This window comes from Crocodylus siamensis, chromosome 3 (genome assembly GCF_052110815.1).
Source record: "Crocodylus siamensis isolate JL-2025a chromosome 3, ASM5211081v1, whole genome shotgun sequence".
Classification (NCBI taxonomy): Eukaryota; Metazoa; Chordata; order Crocodylia; family Crocodylidae; genus Crocodylus; species Crocodylus siamensis.
The window spans coordinates 220,715,037-220,737,858 of NC_143397.1; the positions used below are offsets into that span (position 1 = coordinate 220,715,037).

General features: G+C 42.1%; 1 protein-coding gene across 1 annotated transcript in view; it reads right to left on the bottom strand.

Moving 5' to 3' along the window:
• Window positions 1-22,822, bottom strand: part of NIPAL2 (NIPA like domain containing 2) — a 70,737-nt gene that overhangs the window by 21,706 nt on the left and 26,209 nt on the right. Inside the window, exons 3-5 of the mRNA XM_090037359.1 lie at window positions 20,143-20,314; window positions 8,130-8,189; window positions 6,088-6,209 (exon numbers count right to left, since the gene is read on the bottom strand). Coding sequence (XP_089893485.1) covers window positions 6,088-6,209; window positions 8,130-8,189; window positions 20,143-20,314 — 354 coding nt within the window. The remainder of the gene's footprint in view (window positions 1-6,087; window positions 6,210-8,129; window positions 8,190-20,142; window positions 20,315-22,822) is intronic.

Below are 22,822 nucleotides of genomic sequence, written 5' to 3' on the forward strand. Positions count from 1 at the left end.
GCAGTGTTGGAATCCAAAAGGATTCTTGTTGGTTGCACTAATGAAACATCTACACACAAACTGATGATTCTGTGGTTGCGGTTACAGTTTTAAAACATTCACTTTTGTTAAAAAGAGAGACTGTACCAATAATCTGTAAAACTAATTTACCTAAATCCTGTTCAACATTAACTCAAAAATTACACAATTAGAAAATATTAAAAAACACGTTTTTTCTTAAATCATTTTTTCTATGGGACTCCATACTCATTTTTTACTCCCAAAGACACTTGACAGATAACTTAGTCTAATAAAATTATTCATATTGCAAATGTGCCAGGTTTTTTTTCCTCCACTCTAAAAATATCAAAATCCATTTTTAAATAATTTTAAAATACTTTGAATATGAAAACACAAATATTAAGAGCTATTTGTTCAATGTGCTTTTCTGGTCTAAACAATCTACCCAATTTGTCATTACAGATGACAACACATTTCACTTCAAGGCTATTCCTCACTGCAGCAAACAAAATGCAACAATGAATTGGATAAAGGTGAAGGCTAAAATATGGTAGAAGATAGACCTGATTTGTCACTTCTTTCCCCAAGTTCTGTACTAATGTAAGACAGTTGGGTTTGACAGAGTCACCACAGCTTTCTTCAGTGCAACGAAGAGTAATGTTTAAATTAGGAAAAGTGAGAAAGTTCATGCTGGGACCTAACAAATATGTCATCTCAACTGATGCCCAGGAAAAAGCCAAACTATTAAATGGGTACTTTGCATCAGTCTTTCATTAGTCTCATGGGACACCCATGCCTGCAACAGGACAGGGAGGTCCGGGTGAGGAAGATCCCCTGCCCTTCATTAATGCTGACCTCGTGAAGGAACACCTTGAGAAGCTGATACCTTCAAGTCAGCTGGCCCTGACAATCTGCACCCCAGGGTACTCAAGGAGCTGGCAAGCGTCATAGCCCAGCCCCTGGCACGGATCTTTGAGAACTCCTGGTGCTCTGGTGTAGTGCCCGAAGACTGGAAGAAGGCCAACGTGGTGCCAATCTTCAGGAAAGAGAGGAAAGTGAATCTGGCTAACTATAGGCCTATCAGCCTGACTTCTACCCCAGGGAAAATTTTTAAAAAGTTTATTAAAGAGGACTGGCCAATGCCAACACCCTAAGGGATAGCCAGCATGGGTTTCTTGTGGGTAGGTCTTGCTTGACCAATCTCATTTCCTTCTATGACCAGGTGACCTGTCACCTGGGCAAGGGAGAGGAGATTGATATCATATATCTTGACTTCAAAAAAGCCTTCGATCTGGTATCCCATGATCACCTCTTGGTGAAACTGGCCAATTGTGGCCTTGGGTCCACCACGATCCGCTGGCTGGAAAATTGCCTCTGTGGTCGGACCCAGAGGGTGGTAATTGATGGCAGTCACTCATCATGGTGTTCCCCAAGGCTCTGTCCTTGGACCCATAGTGTTCAACATCTTTATTAATGATGTGGACACTGGAGTTGGAAGCGGACTGGCCAAGTTCACCGATGTCACTAAACTTTGGGGCAAAGCATCCACACCAGAAGATAGGCAGGTGATCCAGGCTGACCTGGACAGGCTCAGCAAATGCGCAGATGAGAACCTGATGGTGCTCAACACCGAGAAATGCAAGGCTCTCCACCTTGGGAAGAAAAACCTGCAGCATCCTTATAGGCTCGGCAGTGCTACTCTGGCTAGCACTACGGAAGAAAAAGACTTGGGGGTCATCATTGACCACAAGATGAACATGAACCTGCAATGTGATGCTGCGGCTAGTAAAGCGACCAGAACTCTGGCTTGCATCCATAGATGCTTCTCAAGAAAATCCCAGGATGTCATTCTCCCCTTGTACTCAGCCTTGGTGAGGCTGCAGCTGGAGTACTGTGTCCAGTTTTGGGCTCCACAATTCAAAAAGGATGTGGAGAAGCTTGAGAGAGTCCAGAGGAGAGCCATGCACATGATCAGAGGTCAGGAAAACAGACCTTACGATGACAGGCTGAGAGCCATGGGACTCTTTAGCCTGGAAAAGTGCAGGCTCGGGGTGATCTGATGGCCACCTATAAGTTTATCAGGGGTGACCACCAGGATCTGGAGGAACGTTTGTTCACCAGAGCGCCCCAAGGGATGATGAGGTCGAATGGTTACAAACTACTGCAAGACTGTTTCAGGCTGGATGTAAGGAAGAATTTCTTTACTGTCCGAGCCCCCAAGGTCTGGAACAGCCTGCCATCAGAGGTGGTTCAAGCACCTACATTGAACACCTTCAAGAGCAAATTGGATGTTTATCTTGCTGGGATCCTATGACCCCAGCTGACTTCCAGCCCTTTGGGCAGGGGGCTGGACTCGATGATCTCTCAAGGTCCCTTCCAGCCCTGATGTCTGTGAAATCTATGAAATCTCACCCCACCTTCCTGTTATAAACTCTGACAGCTAGTTGAGGGAAACAGGTGACAGCAATCAAAGTCAGCAGTGCTTCAATCTCTTCCATTGGCTCAAAAATACCTCTTCACTCAAGATAAATGCATCATACTGTGGGACTACAGCAGTGACAACTGCTGCTTTGATAATGATGTGCCAGCAGAATGGAAGAACGCCCCTTTGAATATGCTTCTTATATAAAGACACTTCATTGTAGGAGGGGAATTTCAGGTACTGACTCTTTTTATATCATCTGAGCACCATTACAAGGTACCAGCCTCAACTGAAAGGGCAGCACTAACTTTCATCCTGTCATCAAGCTCATCAACACAACAGTCCTTGGGCATGACCTCTTGTACAAAGACACTGAAATGCTACCACTGTTTCACAGGAAGTACCACCCTATGTGTACTAGTAAATCACACTCACCTTTCAATTCACAGAGCTAAACCTTTGCCAAGAAAGTTCAAGGCTTGGCTATTATTGAGGGGCATTCTAACAACTATCTTCTGGTGATTTAACAGCTGTAAGCTGAGCAAGGGAGCCCCTTTTTTTTATTTGTTTTGATTTCATTTTATTTTATTTTATTTGGGGGGGGGATTTCTCCCTGCCACAGCTAAGGGATATTACATAAACCTGTTACAGTCTCTTTCTATTTAAGAGCAACCAGTGTCATATTAAAGAAATGTGAATCCATCTTATGTATTCAGGACTCTTGCATTCAGTCATGCTGACAGGTGCCTGACATTGTACTGAAGTGCAGAAGTATTCATGCTAGGAGAAGGATCTTATATTATGCTAAAACCTTAGAAAGACCCTGTAATTCCTCTTATAAGGTAGGAGGAGTTAGGAGCTATGATAAATGAGGTCCTGCAGGGAAATTCCTAGGAACAGCCAAACTTGAGGAAAAAGCTTAAGCAGATGTTTGTGTTTTGTTGCTGTTATTTAAGTTAATGTTAAACATAAACATCAGCAATGTAGTATATTTGGAGCATATCCACGTGCAGATTCTCTGTTTAGAAGCCAGGGAAGAACTGTACCTGCTGAAAATAATTATGAGAACTAATCTACACAAAAGTCTGTTCACAGACATCAGACCATCATCATCATTATTGTCATTATTTTTATGATCATGTTTTCCATTGCACTAACAGCTGTCTCTCTCAGAAGGTATTAGCCGGAATACCACAATTCCCAAGATTACTTTTCTAGGCAATGTAGGGACCATCAATCAAAAGGATGCTCATTCCTTTAGGCATTGTGCAGGAAAAGCTGAAAAGCTTTGAACCTGCTTCCATAGTTGTTAAATATTAACTACTCAAATAAATGTTCACTAGATTTCTGTTATAGTTAAGAAACCCTAAGAGCTTCATCTATAATTGATGGCTTATGCAGGTCACATAAGCAAAAAGCAAACTAGGATTCTAGTTTTAGTTTGAGCACGATAACATTACTGCAAAATCTCAAATCATGACTCTTGGGACTCAATCTCAAAAGTTGTTTCATGGGGAAAGGTCACTCTGCCTTCGTAGAACTCAGAAGCAGTGGGTGTCAAATGAAGACAATTTTCTTCCCACAAGGAACAACTTCCTGTTGTATTTCTCAGTAGACTACACTCTCTAGCTACCTTTAAAAAATCTGCTTATTAAAAACTCTTGTACCATCTTGCCTCTAAATTCCTTTACTCTAGAAATGCTACAACTTTTCCTATGTTGTTTATATAAAACACCACCCAAGTTATGCTAGGCATTTTACAAATAGATGAAGGGGCAAAGCTTCCTGTTCCAAGAAGAATACTTATATTGGGATTTGTATTAGCATCCATCATTGTGCTACCTGGGTACTTCCAAGCTTGATTAGAATGGCTGGGTTATCCTTTAGTAAAACCTGAGTCTTCTCCTTTCCTTAGCTATAGGAAGCTCTAAACAGACGAAAGCCAATTCTGAACGGCAACAAGTCTACTAGTTCAATAAGTGGCAATAGAATCAAAGGACATATGTTGGATATTTGGTTGTTCTCTTTCCTGTTATTTCCCCCCACGCTGTGCTATAGGTGAAGATGTGGATATTTGGAAGAGCAAGGGAGAAGACAAGACTGGCAGACTCATTGAATTAATGGAGTCATGAACAATAAGGGTGGGGAGGTAGCTTCTGGATTTGAGCACCATGTGAATTTGAAAGATGTCAAACTCAAGAGTGGGAGCAAGAAATAGAAGGTACAGCTAGCTCAACATGGTGTTGGAACAGATTGAATATATGGCAAGATGTACTGCTAGCTGCCAGCTGACAAACCTTCCCACTGACATTTGTGAAGATATCCAGATACAAGTGGGTGATTGCTCAACACATAAGCTGCATTAGATACACTGTTAGCTAATCAATGTGGTAGGGTTATTTATTTATTTTAAATAAGGCACAGGGGTTCCCTACCATCCTCTTATAATGTCTTCCAGGCACCCGCCCTGAAAGGCATTGAAGAATGCACTTAAGTGCTTTGCTGGATCAAGGCCTAAATCTCCTGAAGCCGAGGGTGGCCCCTTTCCAAAGAGCCTATTGATTCTGAGAAATGTGTTAATTCATTAACACTGAACTATCACTTGACATTTTGATAAAGTGAGTCACTCTCTAAAACTTGTGGTCACACCAGGATTGGAATAGGGATTTCATGTCTCAAATATCCCTAAAAAGTTGTTTTAAGAGTTTGGGGAAGCTATTTAAAAGGTATTCCTTAAAACATCCAGCTTTTGAAAACTATTGAAGGGCCCAATTTTAATGCTATAAACAGGATACTTAATTCTTAACACTCTCATCCCCTTGTACAACTGAGTCTCCACAAAGGGTCTTGGAAATAATTCTACTGCACGATTAAAAAAACACATTTTGATGCATGGAAAGAAACTCCTAGTCTCTTTTCCTGCTCTTTATCACCGTCTTTCAAGGGTGTTGAAAATACACTTTTGATAGATTGTTAAAAAAGGAACTGCTATTTAGTGTTGTCTTGTACTTAATAATTAATCAATTGACCCATCTACAGATCTCCCGTCTTGTGTTTTTTAAGTTAGCAAACTGGCTGGGAATAGGTGAGGCCATGGGGTGAGGCCAGGGGGCTAGTCAGGCTCTAAATATTTTAGCTAGGCATCCTGAAGTCTCCTCCTATTGAAAGCAGAGCATTTTGAAGTACAAATATCAATAATAACCCTAGTAAATCATTTTCCAGGGAAAAAAGTCTAGGTTTCTGGAGCTTACATATTACAGTCTACTTCCAGTGAAAGCAGCTATTTTTCTGCATTCTGGAAAGAGACGCAGACATAGTCCTCCTACTCACTCTGCTCTTGTTCCTGAAGCTAATTAGAATGCATCAAAGAACTTGGGTAGATTTTGAAGCTTTGTACACTCCAGCTCTAATCAAAGGGGGATTTTGGTATTTGAATTCAAATTCAAATTTTGATTAACAATTCATAGCAGTAGAGCTGTCAGGCTTTGTTGAACCCAAGAGACAGAGAAGGGAAAAACTTTCAAGGAGCTGATCTGCAGCATATGGCTATGACCAGTACATTCAAAATAATTTGTTGCAAGGGTAGCTGTTTGACACTGGGACTTGCTTTGCAAAACAAAAAAAAGTCAAGATATTTTGACTTAGAGAATCACAAAAAAACTTACCACACAGATCAAGAACTGCCAGCCAACTAAGTAGTTCTGTATTTTTCTTGCTGTGAGCTGCTGGGTTATATTTGGAGCAAAGGTTACCAGCAGATATGTTCCTATGATTGTCAGAGTTCCACCTTTAAAAAAAACAACACGTTACATGGACAGCACACATAACCATTGTCTAATTTACCCTCTCGGTCTATTTAAAAAGAATTCCTAGCATAAAATGAAGTCCACTGAATCAGCTCTATCATGAGGTAACTGGATGGCCCATATTTGGAGCCCTAACTAATGCAATTTTAAAATAAACTCCAGGCAAATTCCAAGGAATCCCTTCAGAATGCAGACAAAAGCTGTCTGCACAGTTTTACACTGTGCTGAATTAAGTCCCTAACTCTGCAGGACATCTTTAAGTGCGCTTAACTTTAAGCAAAGGCAAAACAAAGGAGAATCATGTCCCATGTTTCTGACAGTTACAGCTGGTTCCCACAAGTCATCAACAACTAAAATCATAGGCTGTTTATTGAGACAAAGGACAAGATCTTCAGCTGGTGGCAATCAGCGTAACTCCTCTGATGTCACTAAGGCAGTAAGTGCAAAAGATACGTTCCAACCCCAAGACCGGCCCTGAAGCCACTCCCTGCGATACTTACGGACCAACAAATTGTTTTATAACAGGTCGATTTGCAAGAGGATAGTCAGCCATTTGGATGTAGGGGCCCCTTTCAAGGTCAAACTTGCATTATTGTGCTTTTAATAAAAGCCTGGAACATCTGCCCTGTGGACAGCCAGCTGACAAACACAGATGTGCACAGAGGTATGGAGATGCAAGGGGGCTGGTCCTGAGCTCATAAACTGTATTGGATTAGGTATGATATTAGCTAATCAATTTTTTGAAGTAATCTTTAAAAATTCTTGGCAAATCAATAAATCAATAGGGAACATGAGGTTCAAGAACACAAAACAAAGCACATCAGGAGGACATTGCTGGCACTGCTATAGCACACAGCTTCTCTGGAAAAGCAGAACTGTTCTATATTTATGTGCTTGCAAAAACATCACCATATTTCCCATTATACAGCTCATTCCTATGGAATGTAGCAACATTGTTAAATCCTCCTTGCAAAGTCAAACTCACAGAAATAAAATAAATCAGTGTTAAGAGTTAGTTAAAGCAATGTGTGATGCATAAGATGGACGGGGGAGGGGAGATGTGAGTGGTTGAGGGGTGAATTCTCAGTGTATCAGCCAAGTTGGCAGACTTGGATACAAAACATAAATATTGTCAGAATGGGACGAAGCATCTTTCTCCAAAATGTTCACAAGAACAGCTGTGGTGCTCTTATCACACGACAGAATAAATCCTGATCAGCTTAGCCATGTAGTCCCTCACAAAAAATTGATGGTACAATGGCCTTGTTCATAGCCTGCCCACAAGAGCATGATTTAAAAGCCAAACCTGAAACTTGCTTGTCTTTTTCTTTTAAAATGCTTGAGCAAAATCATTATGATATACAACAATGTAGCCAGAAAGCCTACTTGCTTTTACAGCAAAGATCATGTTTCCTGATAAAGCATTTGACAACATGATCATCTGCTCTTTGAAGTGACTAAATTTGTACCAAAAGAGTAGGCACTGTCATTTTCAGTTGAACTTACTTTATGTAATATCTCTGCAGTGAAAATCTTTTAATTTAAATGAATAGTTCATTAGATTGCCTTGTCTTTTCTCCTGAAATTTCCTTGAGTTCACAAATGTAATACTAATTATCCCTCAGAGTTAAAAATAGGCAACAAAAATAAATTTAAGATAATCTATACACATATGTTAAGTTATAGCTGTAAGTGCAAAAGATTTTACATCACTCTCATATTCAGATGTAAATACAATTTTCTTTCTTTCTTGTCACTTGTGCCCAATTTTTAAAGTACTGTATATGCCTTGAAATGTTTGCAGGGGGGGAAGTGGGAGTGCTGAAGGAGAGGAATTGGAGGGTTACAGCTCGCTAAGCATATGGTACCACACATGCTTATGTTAGCAACTGCTTACTTACCCAATATATCAGCAGCCCTCATGGTTTCTTTTAGGAACAAGACCGAAATAAATGCACTACCTGAAAAAGAAAAAGCACGTCTCACATATGTCATAAATTATATAATGCTTCATAAGTACTGGATCTGATCTTGGTAAGGAATACAAAAATCTATCAAGGTTGCTGTTCTGCCTTACAGTTCACTGAGGTGTCCTGGTAGTATGATCAAGGAACTGGGAGCAGGGCCATCTGGAATCAAAGCCGTTACAGTGATATAAGTTATACATTCAGATTAAGATTCCACTGACTTTGGAGAAGCCTCCCTTTTTTACTGGTATAACAGAGCAGAATTCTTTTCCTATGGTACCACCTGTCCACTCCTGGTGTAAGGGCTGCTCTGCCCTCATTCTTTGTGCTGCTTTCATGAGGACCAGGGGTGGGCAATTATTTGGGCCCAATGGCCACATAGGGAGTTTTGATGAGCTGTTGTGAGTTGAGTCAACACCATCCCCCCCAAAACTCACCAAATTTCCTATGGGTCTCTGGGTGGGTAGGGAACAGGGTTCAAGAGTGGGACAGGTGGGCGAGGCTGGGATCATGGGGCCAGGTCATGGAGCAATGACAGCTTGGGGCCAAGGTGATGGGGGGTGTATGGAGGGTGTGTTGCGGGGGGGGGGGGTGCTGCCTGGGCACTAGGTCCCAGGAGCCAGCTGGGGGTAAGGAAGAGAGGGGGAGGTGGGATGGCGGGGTGCCGCACCAAAAATGGGGGTGGTTCTGTTGGAGGACACAATGAGGATTTGGGCCTATAGAAGCAGGAGAGAAAGAGAGTCTGGAATGTTCTGAATGAAGGAAAGGATGTGTGTGAGAGAGAGAGAGCACGAGAGGGACAACGAGACTTTCAGAGAGCCTAACTGTTAGGCTCATTTGGATATCCTAAGAAGGAGAGATACCTAGATGGCCTTGTTCCTAAAGCCAAGAATGCTGTTTCAAGTCTTCTCCTGCCTATGCTAGAAACACCTGGTGTAATTCCTGAAAAAAAGTAATTTAACTTTTTTGCAGCTTACTCTGTCTCAGTAACTCCATGTGTACCAAGCCACCTGATGTGTTCTGAGCTTTGTAAAGCACTTCCCATCAGTGGATACACAGAACAAACTACAGATAGTGTTTGGCAGGACTTTCATACTTGTCCAATCAGGAGAAAACCTCCCAAAATGAATGGACAGATGAACAAACAGCATTAAGTTAAAGGCAGAAGGGGGGCTAGCACATTACCGACTCTACAGTAGTAACTGTTCATGTGTAGCTAAATCATGGTATTTTATCCCTGTTTTATCCAGGGATAAGCTTCCCAGATTTAGCTTCCACTTACCAAATGTCAAAGCACACACAGGAAAGAGTTACCAGGAGAAGCTAGTATACAGTTAGTCGACTCTCTGGTATAGTTTATCTATCTGTCTACACCCTCAGAAATATATTGTATTTCTTTTCTAGGCAGCTTAGATATATATGATATAAAGAGCTATAGAGAACTCTACCTAAATTACTGTTACCAATAGAGTGGAACTATATGTGAGAGTGCATCTCATAGCTTTACCTACATAAGTGATAAAGTTTTCCTTGTACAACATTAAGATGACGGCTTTGTTGAGTAAAAGACATTGGTATCTAAGCAATACCTTGCAAAAACAGAGCCATTTAACTAAAACAAAACAAAAAAAAGGAGAAGGGAATAAAAGCAAACTGAGTTAGAACAGAAACTAAATTACTGCTCTATTTTTCTGCAATCACAGCTCTTACGAATTCCGTATCAGGCCACTTATTTATACAGTTGCTATAACAACAAAGAACCAAAGCTTAATGAAACGATGCCTTAGTAATAGGACTTTTTTTTAGCCTATGCTCTTGTCATAAAGGTTGATGAATATATTACACTAGAGAAGGAAAGAGATAAGACTTGGCCCTGGAAGATGCTGAGTACCACCTGCAAAAGTCCAATGCTGCCAGCTCTCATAATGCTATTGTGAATCTTACAATATTGGTGTCTTGGTTAAAGCCATAGTTACAGGAGTCAAGGGACTGTGAAAATTTCAGCTTTAATAGAGACAGGGGAAACGTTTGAAAATATGGTCCATGTCAACCCTACATCTCCAAAACCAGCAGAAACAGATATGATAGTTTTTGTAAACTGGGTTATTGCATAGACCAGGGGCTCCTTACATTCTTCCACTGCAGAGTTTAATATTGCAAAAGCACCCCACAGGCTACCTGTCCGTGACCATCCTTCCTCCTCTATTTCAGGGACTTTCTGCACAGAATTTCATTCCAATGCCAGAGATTCTATGCCAGGGTGCCATATTTTTGCCCACTGACAGAAGCTTTATGTGTATCCCTTTGCTGGTTCTCTCCATGACAGGGACCCCATTCTCCTATGCCCCTTAAAGTAGGGCCCTTCAATCTCTCCTCCATTCCCAGGATTGTGTGTACACCCCATTATACATGGACCTTTTCTCCTATTTGAGGGGCTCTGAGTGCTTCACTCTTCACACACCAGATCCCCCAAATTTCCCTTCCTCCCCTCTGCAATAGAGAATGTGTTCAACATCCTCCACACTTACATTCCCTCCCCCTTCTCCATCATTATTCTTGGTCAGGGAGATAAGACATTTAGGGCGCATCTATACATTGCCCGATGGTGACATTGTTACTGTGCCATGGTTTAGTACTTCCTTTTGGGAGTACTAAAGCATGGCACAGTAATCACCCATACTGTACTGTATCTGAGGTGCACAGCTATTTTTAGCAGCTACTTAGCCACCACTGTGTGTTATAACAGAGAGTGTGCCACTATGGCAAAGTGGCTGCTGGTCACACATAGATACCCATGGATGCTTCATCTCTGTAATGCGTCACTATGGCGACATAGCATCACATATAGACATGCCCTTAAAGCATCAACACATTAAACTCAACTGAGCAATAATGAACTGAGCTAAGCCAGGGCTACTATTAGTTGGAAATACATTAATTGAAGCCATCACTGCATTGTTTGATCTACTCAGCTGTAGAAGTACTTGAAGAGGGTTGGCTCTGTTGAGTTGAGAGTCAGACCCCTAAAGCCCAAGCACCATCTGGAAGCATCTTCCTGCTCTAAATATTGCGATTTTCTAATCATTAAGTTGGACCATACCACACAGGGGTGTAATTAGGTGTGGCCCCTTAGTTTGAATGCTTTTTGGGCCACAGGCCAGGTCTTTAGCTGCCTAAAGGCAAATTTTCAAAAGTGCCAAAGGATCTGAAGTCCCACTGGAAGCTAATGGGACTTTGCTGGCTAAGCCTGGACTTCAGCACTTCTAAAAATGTTGCTGTAATATTTAGCATTTGATAGATGTAGGCTCAGATAAAGCAATATCTTAGTGATTTGGTTAAAAAAAGCACCAATATCTGATGGAATTTTAGACCTACTCTGAAACAGATGTTAATAGCAGCTACCTCACAAACCAAGAAGAAAATGGAAGCTCAAGCCCATTTTCACATGCATACATACGGCGTCCCCAGCTGGCACTGAGTATGTTCCCATTCCATGTTCTGGGCCCCCCAATTCACCTGTCATGACTTAATGGAACTGTAAAAGGTGGGGTTCAGTGGTGTTCCTTCCCCCAACCTGAAGATGGAATAGTCATGGTGTTGCAGAGCACCTCGGTGCTCTGTTCCTATAAAGAGCAGTGCCCTGCTACAGGTGTGTAGCAGGGCACTGAGATGCCTGCTACTTGTGGAGCAGCAAGTAAGGAGCCCAGCTGCTGGTTATCAGGGCAGCCACAGCAGTAATAAAGAAGCACAGCTGCGGGTTGCCAGGGAAACCAGTGAGTCAGCTGACTGGAACAGGCTGGGCCTGGCTCTCATTTAAATCCAGGCTGGGGCCAGGCAGGCAGTTCTCTGCCAACAGCTGTAGAGGAAGGAGCTCTGCCAGACTGGACAAAGAGGAGAGGCTAGACTGCAGGTACAGCTTCAAGACTGAGGGAAGGATAGAGCACCCCAATGTGTCAAGACTAAAGTTATAGCCAAGTGGCTTGAATTTATGTTGCAGCCAAGGGGCTTGAGTTTGTATTGATGGTTTACTGTTTATAACCTGTGGTTTGGGTGAGGCTATTAGGGGTTGGAGGAGGCCTCAAAGGGGCTCCACGGTAGTGTGGGGACCCCAGTACCAGAGAGGGCGCAGCATTTGGAGGTACACTGATCCCAGCCCTGAGAAGGGGAGTGGAGAATTGGAGGCCAGGTAAGGCTGAGGTTGCCTGAACCCATCTGGGGGGTTGAGACCCTGAGGAGGAGAGTTGGGGCCAGGCACGGCTATGGCCACCTGAGCCCCAAGGCTGTGGTAACCCCAGACCAAAGGGGGCAGCACAAGGAGGCCCCAGACCAAAGGGAGCAGCCAGACAAGGCTGCGGAAAGCCAGAGCACCTGTGGGGTGCAGTTGTGAGACAAGGGCTACAGAAAGCCAGACTGCCTGTGGGGCGCAGTTGCGAGACAAGGGCTGTGGAGAGCCCAAGCACCAGAGGGTGTGGTGAGAGACGAGGGCCATGGAGAACCTGAGCACCAGAGAGGGAGCTGAGAACCAGACAGACCGAACAACGTCAAGGATATCAGCGAGGGTTGGGGTGTGGTAAAGGGGTGGTTGGAGCCACGCATAGCCCATAAGGCTGGGGTGCACTGAGTCACACAGTACAGAACAGGGGCCAGGATACAACAGAGCACCGTGTCCAAGGGGACGAAAAGCAGCCTCCCTTATATATATATAAAAGATCAAGACGTGGCAGGAAAGAATGAGGGTGCTGTGAGATGAAATTGGCATGGTAGGGGGCGCCAGGGGAGATCACGGCCACCCCTAAGACCCCGCTCTGTGACACATGGGTTCACTGTGGTTGTTCTCAGGGCTCCACCTTCCCTACACCCTGTCCACTTGCCAGCCATGTGGGTGCTTGTGTTGCCACACCAACTCTGGCTACGACTCATGCGTTACCCTGAGAACTCCTCAGCTGTGGATGGGGCGCAGGCTTAGGAGTTCAGCCTGCCCGATCCCTAAGCCAACCCTGAGGCCTGAGATGCAAGGCTTAGAGCTGGGGTAGATAAGGCTGGTTATTTCTCTTAAGGATAATCACCGACCTCAAGCCTCTATTGCTCTGGGGCCGAAGTTTGTGAGGTCCCAGTCAGGTATCAGCTCCTGCCCTCGCCTCTGCCATGGGGCAGGGTTGTAGGGCCTGTTCGTGCTGGCATGTCTCAGCAGCTGGCTTCCCACCCCCGACTTGACTTCCGGCGGGGTTTCTGAATCTCCTGCAGTGGTGGCCCCAACTGATGTCATCAGCTGGCCACCATCTAGCTTGATTGACAGCTGCTTGAAAAGCCGGTGGAATGCCAGCTCACACGGCTCTTTCTCCACCCTGGCCTGCCTTGAAGGTAAGTTTTCTGTGGTGTCCGTGTCCCCATTCCCTTCTTCAGAAGCATCAGGGTCTGCCCCTGGTGCCTCCAACCCCCACAGGCGTTCCCAACTGCCACAATGCAAAACCCAGAACTCATTTTCTAAAACATTATTATTATTGCACTGAAAGGCTTAGGACTTGCTCCAATATCAGTGTTGTGCTAAGTAAAACTATTTGCTGCAAAAGCAAAAACAGCTTAATTCAGGAGCTTGTTTTCTTGAAAAAAATCTTGTCTTCCAACGCATCAGTGTAATATAGGCTGTTTTGTATTCATTGTCAGTGTACTACTGCAGCATACAAATTTCAGTCCACTAAAATAAATACCTGAAATACTACTTTTTCTGAATGTTACACAGTGAAGAAAAGAGAGGTGGTATATAAATTAGTTAGGGCAGATGCTAAATTTTCTAGTATTACCATTGTCTGGTTCTGTGCATCTCTTTTCTGAGGTATAGCAGGATATATTTTTATATGTATAATCATATATTTTTACAAAAAAAGTTGCAGAATTGTTTACAAATATGTATATCTCAAATGTAGCATTTTGGGCACTAAGAGGAAGGGGTCAAGGCTGGCTCTGGCCCTCCTGGGTACTAGCCTTATACTGTAGGGCCTCCAGGCCTGGTGGCAGTTCCCTACAGAGGGAACACCTGCTTGGATTTTTTTTTTAAGGGCCAAAATAAAAGGTACTCATCAGCATTTTTGGCATCAGGGGAGGGTGTTGGAGCTTGTTCTGCACTTGTAGAAGTCAGCCTAGTATTGCAGTACCTCCAGGCCCTGTGCTTGTGCCTGCAAATGCCTGTTTTTTGGTTTGTTTGTTTTTAAGAGCCTCACAAAAAAAAAAAAAAGGTTCTCCTCCGTATGTTTGCCCAATATGGGCCATGTGTTACATAGTTATGCTCAGTGTTGGCTGCATTTAATCAATTTCATAGTTGGTTTCCATTACTGAGCACATGCTGCTTTTGGCACGAGTTTAATGATAGACAATGTATTTAATAAAGTGTCCTTGTATGCAAATGCAAGACAAACCTCACCTTATATTCCAGTAAACACAGTAATTTCAAGCACGGCAGCAGAACCAAATGTCTTCAGTGAATGTGTTAGTTCTGTTTGCTTTGTTTAAATAAACAAGACCTGAATCCAAATCATCTGGAATGGAGCTTAGATACAGTCTCTCCTCTGGGTGACTAGCTGTGTCTATACATGTACTTTACCGTAGACTAATTAACTGCTGAGTAAAGTGTCACCATCTATGTGTGTGACAGTATTAGGTCACAGTAAATTAACACCGCTGCAAGATAGTTCTGTCCTTGACAGTAATGTCTTATGAAAAACTAATTAACTGCAATTAAATGCATGTGTAGATGCTGATTGCAGGTGTAAATTGCACCCAGCCAGCCCAAGCAGGGAGCCAGACTCCTACCTGTTGCATAGCCCCACAGGTCCACTCTTTCAGCACTGTTGTACCCTAACCAGATTCTTCACCACCCAATGCTGCCACCTGGAGCTGGGAGCAGAGCAGGGCAGGAACATCCATGACAAACCTCTCTACCCTGACTCAGATTGCTACTGTCCCAGGTGCACATATAGATGCTGTGCCTTGTAGTAGCTTACTCCAGCTCAAACTGCTCTGGAGTTTGTTGCTTTGAATTAATTGTACGTGTAGGTGCACCCTGTATGAAAGCAAAGTGGGGAAAAAATAATTAGACTGCTTATCAATTATGGTTTATGTTGGTGGGAGGTCTGAGAGTGGGATAATGAGTGTTCTTACAAGCACTTGTCTAGATAAATTTGATAGAACCTTACAGCCCATCTCCTTGCATATGTTAATATACTTCATATAAAGGAGAGAATTCTGAAAGGGGATAAAGTAGAATCATGACAGCCTATATCACAGTTAAACAAGAGGCTAGGTGTGCCAAGAAGCTAAACATGCAAACAAATGGACAATAGTTAATGGACTACTCAAGCCTCCGCTTGGCAAACAAGATAGATATTACCAATGTAATGAATACAAAGGGAAGGAAGGAATTACAGAACCAAAGCATTCAAATGAAGGCATGTTTATCAATATTGCATGCTCAAGTTGGGGCATTTCAAACGTGGCAGATGCAGAGCTGGAAAGTCAGCAGATAAGATGTTATAAAATACTCTTCCAATCTTAGTTTCTATATTTACAATTAAAAAATAACCCAATGATCAGAGGGTTGATAGCAAAAGAGAAAACTCTACAGCTGGCCTAACTCACTCTCTTTTACACATACACACACATTTTAACAAGACAGGAGAGAACCTTGAAAGCCATGGCATTCATTGGCATGGCATACATTTCAAGAAATTATCTGAAATTAGCTTTCTGGAAAGTATTTAAGAGCTGCTGTTCACTAATACATTTCTTAAGAACTCATGTTCTCAGAAAGGGGGCCTACATACTAGATATTCTGTAAAAGCACTGTTCTCTATGAATATGAATATATGAGTACTGTTTGTACTCGTATTCAAACAGAGGCAATATCTTGATCCAAAAATCATTTGGGAAAAGATCTATGAAACTACAGACCATGTCACCCTATCAGGATTGTGTGTTGAAAGCAATTCTGCATGTAATGATAACAGCTATATAAGATAAAGTCTCAAATACTATAGAATGTCTTTAGTTTTGCAGGCACAAATGATAAACAAAAAGAGAAAAGAAGAATGATTTAATGTTAATTAAAACACTTATTAAAATTTTAAATATTAAAAAGTCTTGAAAGATCACATCCGTCGTATGTGGTATGTTCTCCAGTATAACATACTCCTGAATGCACCTGTTTTTTGAACAATAGAATGAAGAAGAAAAAAATATTTTTTTCAGCGTTATGGCTGTATAGAGTAGAATCAGAGCCTAATCTTCAGCTGACTCACCCTCCCTTTCCTGAGTAACTAAAGCTCAAATCCTAGCTGCTTTTAAAGATTGTTCTCCATGGGTGGATCTATGATTTTGAAAAGACCTGAAGAATCTCCAAGGATGTGAAATAGGAGGAGAGAGATCAAGAACAGCTAGCAGGCAGCAAAATTGCCTTGAAAATGTTAGCTTGATTAGTGGAATATCAAGATTATTTAAAAGGAGAGATGATCATTAACACCTCTGGAATGAAGAACAGCAAATCCTTAAATCAACTTACTTTCTCAACTACCTGCATAGAAATGCTGCACTGTGGAGCAGAAATCAAAGCAAGGTGCTTCTATCCCAGGCAGAAACACAGCTTCCCCACTTAACACATTCACCTCAATTCGGGAGGGGGGTGCAATTTTGGGGGAAGAGATGCATGTTATATGCAAGAAAATATGGCATTACTCATTAGTTGTTTCTTAGATATTCATTGATTTCTTCTCTGCAGAAAAGAACATCTGACTCTGTCTTTTCAAACTATTAAAAACCTTAGCAAATGCAGGAGCTCACATCATTTCAAATGCACAAAAAGAATATATAATTAAAAATATGGTTATTTTGGATTAATCTACTACTGTTGACCTACAGCAGTGGGTACCTCCAAGAGGTTCATTAAAGTCATAATTTGTGAGGATCAAGACATATACTTTTCACTGTTTGACCATCATTAAAACAACCTGATCAATATAACTGCGTACTGCAGGATATGCAGTGATGCATATAGGGGATCCAGTCCTGGGAATAGGCCCATTATATATACTACAGGAATATAAGACATTATTTAGCAGACACCAAAAATATTTAGAAAATCTGTGCTCCAGAAGTAGGCTGTTTTGTGCATTCAAAACAAACTTCAGGCAAAATTTTCCTTAAACAAAATTCTGTTAAATTTTGCAGCCATAACTTGACTGTGATCTATGAAGGAGCATATTCAACTTCAGCACAAAACAAAACTTCCAGTATAAAACCTCCTTCTCCTACAGAAGATACTACAATTTTTTTTTTAAATATTTCTCAAACTGTGAAATTGGAAGACCTACATTACCATTTGCTCAGCTGTAAACAGAAGATAGTGTTTGACTTGATCAGTTTGTCACTGATCCAAAGGAGATCCTAAAATTCACAAAATATTGTTCCCCTGGCAGTAATTTTAATAAAAAAATGAGATAAGGGAGAAAGCATCTGGTGGTAGGAAGTATAACTGAACGTGATGATTTCCTCAGTGCACCAAATTTGGCTATTTCCTCTTTCTTGACGTTTCCAGTTAATTTTCCCTTGGGTATAAACAGATGTCATTTTTGGAGTGGGATCATCTGTGCAGGGATGTGTGGGAGGGCCCAGATGCCACACCCCCCTGATGGGGGATTCCCAGGGCACGCAATAATCAAACAGATGTTGTCCCATTTAAGGCATCACAAACTGTGACTACCCTTGATCACAGCAACTTTTGGGGGCAGTTGGAACATAACAAGAGGCAAGGGCACCTGTTTGCTTGCAACTTGTGCCGCCATCACAATTTTGCAACTTGTGCCGCCACCTGTTTGCATCCCTCCTTTAATGCAGTTAAGTGGTTACCCAACTAAAAATCTGTTTGTCCTCAGACTAAGTTCTGGAAGGTCAGGCAGAATAAGCTACAGCATTGCAAAGTAAATGTATCTGCTGGTTAAGATGTATTAAAATTTCCATATTGCTTCGTTTAGGAAAATAATATTTGGAGTGGGTATGAGGGAATGGCATATGAAATACTGAAGGGATTTTCATAATCTTTTGTACCAAAATTTTTAGTTCAGTTAAAAAGAGAGTGGGAGGTGGGACACTGACAAAACATAATACTTATGGAAATATTTTCATACGTCTTCTTCAGGGTAGGAGGAGGGGGAGAAGCAATAATGACATATTTTTAATGTATACAATCCATTTCTGAGCAGGATAGTTTTGTTGTCCCAGCTGAATGCAAGGGATGGAGTAAACAGAAATAAAATAAAGAAATGAAAAGTTAAAAAAAAAACTTAGCTAATATTACAGGTAATAGTTAATATTGATTTTGGTCTTTACTATATCCTTTTGTGTTCAGAGACGCATGAAACAGGTAAGATTTACAAGTTATAGATCACAAATGGAGACATCACACCAACATATTGTCTGATCTCCAGGTAACTATTTAATTGCTTCCTGTAAGAAATCCTTCCAAGGGCCATGGATTCTGATGCATAGCTGCAATAGCTTTGTATGTGATGCCAAAATTCTAGACTATTTTAAAAAGTGAAGGATACAGTAAACTGCCAGCTCCTTCTCTTCTCACTTATTTGATGATACAAACACGCACAGAACTGCTACAGACAGGCAGTCTGCAGGGAAGAAAACTCACCATGCTGAAAAATTACTTCACGAAGCAGTATCATTTTCAGGTCCCAGTGGACAGCTGGTAGGCACCAACAGACCATGAAAATACACTGTCATGGTGTCAGAATGAATTCCAGGATATGTAGAACCATCATGATACACGAGCACCGCACATGTCAATCTTCTTTGGGAAGTGTCATTATTTAAGGGATGCGGCTGACCCAGTGACTTCCTATCACTACAACTTCTGTGCTACCCTGTTCTATCTATTGTCATTTCCACTGGTAAAGCTGCAAGAACATTTTAAAAGTAGTGCATCATAAAATAAATCAACTCACCTTAATTGATATTAACCCAATTGTTTCTATCCAGTAAAAGTATTAATAATACAGATATCCAAATAAAGTACAAGATAAAATATGCCCTAAGTTGTAAAATGACTAGTCTAAGGTTTCATACATATGCTCCATGAAGGAAAAGGACTTCAGTATTGGGAGAGTCCCACAACAAACCAAAGGTTCTGAAATAATCCAGGTCTCTTTAATGTCACATGTTCCTATCAGAAGAGGCAGAACAATTTATGTACACTTAATCAACTTCCAAAGAGAGTGTGAATTAAAGACACTGATCTGATGACAGTATAATTATTTCAGGCTTATACTTGCATTTATCAGCAAATTCACTCAGATATGTTGGCCCAGAGGAGCCACTCAGCACTGCCTAAGCTTTGAAGTGCAACTCTACAAGGCTTAGGCAGGGAGGTGCCTGCAAACCACAGGGAAGATGGAAAGGGAGTTCCAGAAGAAGCGTGTGTGGAGACAAGGCTTAAGTTATCGTGGAAGATGGTGATGGGTCAGTGAGACCAGGAAAGGGTTTCTTATACTACAGCGATGAGTGACTGAGCAGCACAGATGAAGATCCAGAAGTATTTAAATACTGTGGAACAATCCGAATACACTGGAGTCAACGGATGGATATCTATTGAGAGAAGAGTCTAGGATGGGTAATTCAAAGCACTGGGGATTGGTAACCTGCCATCACTACATGCTGCAGTACAAGACAAGCAATAGCAGATTACTAGAGATTTTGTGTGTGTTGAGTACAGGGTTTATTTTAAAATGTCACCTTCCTAATTGTATGAGTCATTCACTTTCAAATTAACGTTACCCATTCCTCCCCTGACAAGTTCCTCCTCTCTCTGCAATTCTTCTAATATTTTTCTTACAATCTTTTGAATACATTTACTAAAATATCCTCATAAATAAAATAGGCAAAACCATCTCACCTATGACAGACACACATCCTAATGGAGCAACAAGGGTGGCTGGTGCAAATCCATAAGCTGCAAAATTTCCCAGCTCTCCAGATACCATGAGGATAATTCCACTCCACCATAGCTTGCTTGTGTAGTAAGGCTTTTGAGCTGCCAGGCATGCCAGTCGGAGATGAGCATATTTCTAGAAAATTAATTATTAGGAGCAGCAATTAAAGAGACTTCCATTGTGTTTTTATATAAAATGAAGTTTGAATAATTAGGGGTGCTGTCAACTTCAAATTCCAGGTATGTCAAAGTTTTCTTTTTTAATTAATTTCAGTTTGATCTTGTAGAAATATTGCATGGTACTAATACAATGTGGCTTCTGCTTTATGCTTTCTTAACCCTACTTGAAACAATGGAAAACTCAGACAACTAAAATCCACCTGAAAAACATATCAAGGGTCTCTGAAGTTTATAGATAAGAACTATGGGCAGCACTACAAACCTCTGATGTTATCTCAAAATATGGATTGAAAAAAAAACAAACCAACCCATATTTCCCAGAGTACCCTAGTGGTAATGCAAATGCACACAACACTCTCATCTAGGAAACCCAAGAAAAATGGCAAAACCAAAAGCTTATACTACAAACCAAAGAAAGTCAGACAGGGAACAGTATGTCCCTTCTAAGACCCCCTCTACATATTACAGGTGTTGTGCAATTAACTGGTTAATTGTGCAATTGCCTTAAGGCCAGCTACACGTGCAAAGTACTTATCACACCATAAAAAGCTCAAACCGGCTATAAAGTTAAACTTCACAAATGTGTACCATAGACAATACGTAGGGGGGGCACAGGTGGGCACATGCTCCCCCTGAGATTAGCCACTGCCGAAGCTGCCGCTGGCTTCTGCAGGCGGTCTCTGCCCCCCCTCCCCACACACACTTGCTGCTGGTGTGGCCACCGGAGGCTGTGGATGGTCCCTACTTACCACTTGCTGCTGCCAACGGCGCAGATGGTGGCTGCAGGACATCCTTGCTTGCCACCTGCTGCTTGCTCCCCCTCCTCCCCCTTGCTGCCATCACCGATGCATCCAACTGTGGGCACAGTTGTTTTCAAGCTTTAATATGCAAGTGTAGCAGGGTCTCCCCTGCTGCTGGGAGCCCCATCAATACACCATGCCCAGCTAGGTCTGAGAGTCCTGCAGCTGAGGGAACTCTCAGCCCCAGCAGTTGCCAACTCTGGGTCCTGACAGCACCAGGTCCCAGAGTGCTCCAGTTGTGGATACTGGGTTCCAGGATCCAGCTCGTTCCCAGCAGCTGATGGGAGCAGCTGCCCCAGGGATCATGGCTGCTACAAATCCCCCTGTACCTGGGAGTGCATGGGGTGGCCCCGCAGTTGAAAGCCCCTCAGCTGAGGGGCTCCCCCTGCACCAACAATAAGGTGTGATGGGTTCTAATCCATAATCCCACAATCACATCTCCTGCCACGCATGTGTGATATGGCAGGAGGTGTGATTGTGTAGATCACACATTGAATCCCATTGTGCCTTTACCTGTACATGTAGTGGAGGACTATCTGATCCATGAACTGACCAGAAAGGCAGTTCTTGAATGAAAGAGTATGCAATAAACCAGAGCTGCTATCAGAATTGCCAGAGCCCAGTTCTGCTTGCCTAATTCACTCATGACTTTGGCAGGATTACTTATGGGAGCAAACCAAATTGGATTTGGTCTATGATCTCCTGTAATGCAAAATTATTTTGCGCTTACTCTTAGTATATTAAAAAAATTCAACAATGTCTCTGTTTCTAATGTCCCTATCAACCAGACTTGTGTTTCAGCATATATATAGTCAAATGGTATTTTGTCAATGCCGTTTTTAAAGGGTGGAAGTATTATTTGTACACATGGTAATTGCTTTCTCTTTAGCTCTAGAGCAAGAACTGTGCAGTGGCAGGATAGTTGAGTGACTTTGGTTATTCAAATCTTCTCAAACAGCTCAGTCATTTAATGGAGGAAGTATGTGATAGTCAGGAATGCAGAACTGTGGTGAAGTTGCATTATTTCACACATACACACACAATTACTCTGCAAAACATAGTCTCAACTGTCTCATGTACCAGGCCAAATTTCTCACAAACCTCTCTGAACAGCAGGGGAGGCAGTGCCAAGAGCACTGGAAACACATGGGACTATGACTGCATTTCTACTGGCTTGAAAATGGGTTTTCCCCCCATTTGGCAGGGAGGGGAGCCAAAAAGCAAAATATTTTGAAGTGCCACATTGGAGTTTAGCGGGCCAAAATCATTGGTCAGAGAACATTTCCCATGGTACACCACATTCTCCCCTGTTGAGAGGACATATTACAGGGCAGCCATAGAGCTGAGGTGCATTGCAATAGATAAAGTGAAATGGGAAGTCTAGCTCCTAATGGAAAAAGGAAGCATGAAGAAACTGAACAGCAGGAGCCAGGAGGGAACAAGACTGGATTTCAGAATGGTAATATTTAGGTTTTTTAACATCCAGTTTTCCAACAACAATCCATTTTCCCTTGTGATGCAGATACTTTTTGTGGAAAAAACTCTGGCTAGTCAAAAACCTAGGATTCTACTGAAAACCAACTTGGCAGAAAATTTCTGACCAGCCCTAAATGAAACCTCATTCAAGATTCACCCAAAATGCTTACAGGCCTTTAGAGAAAAAT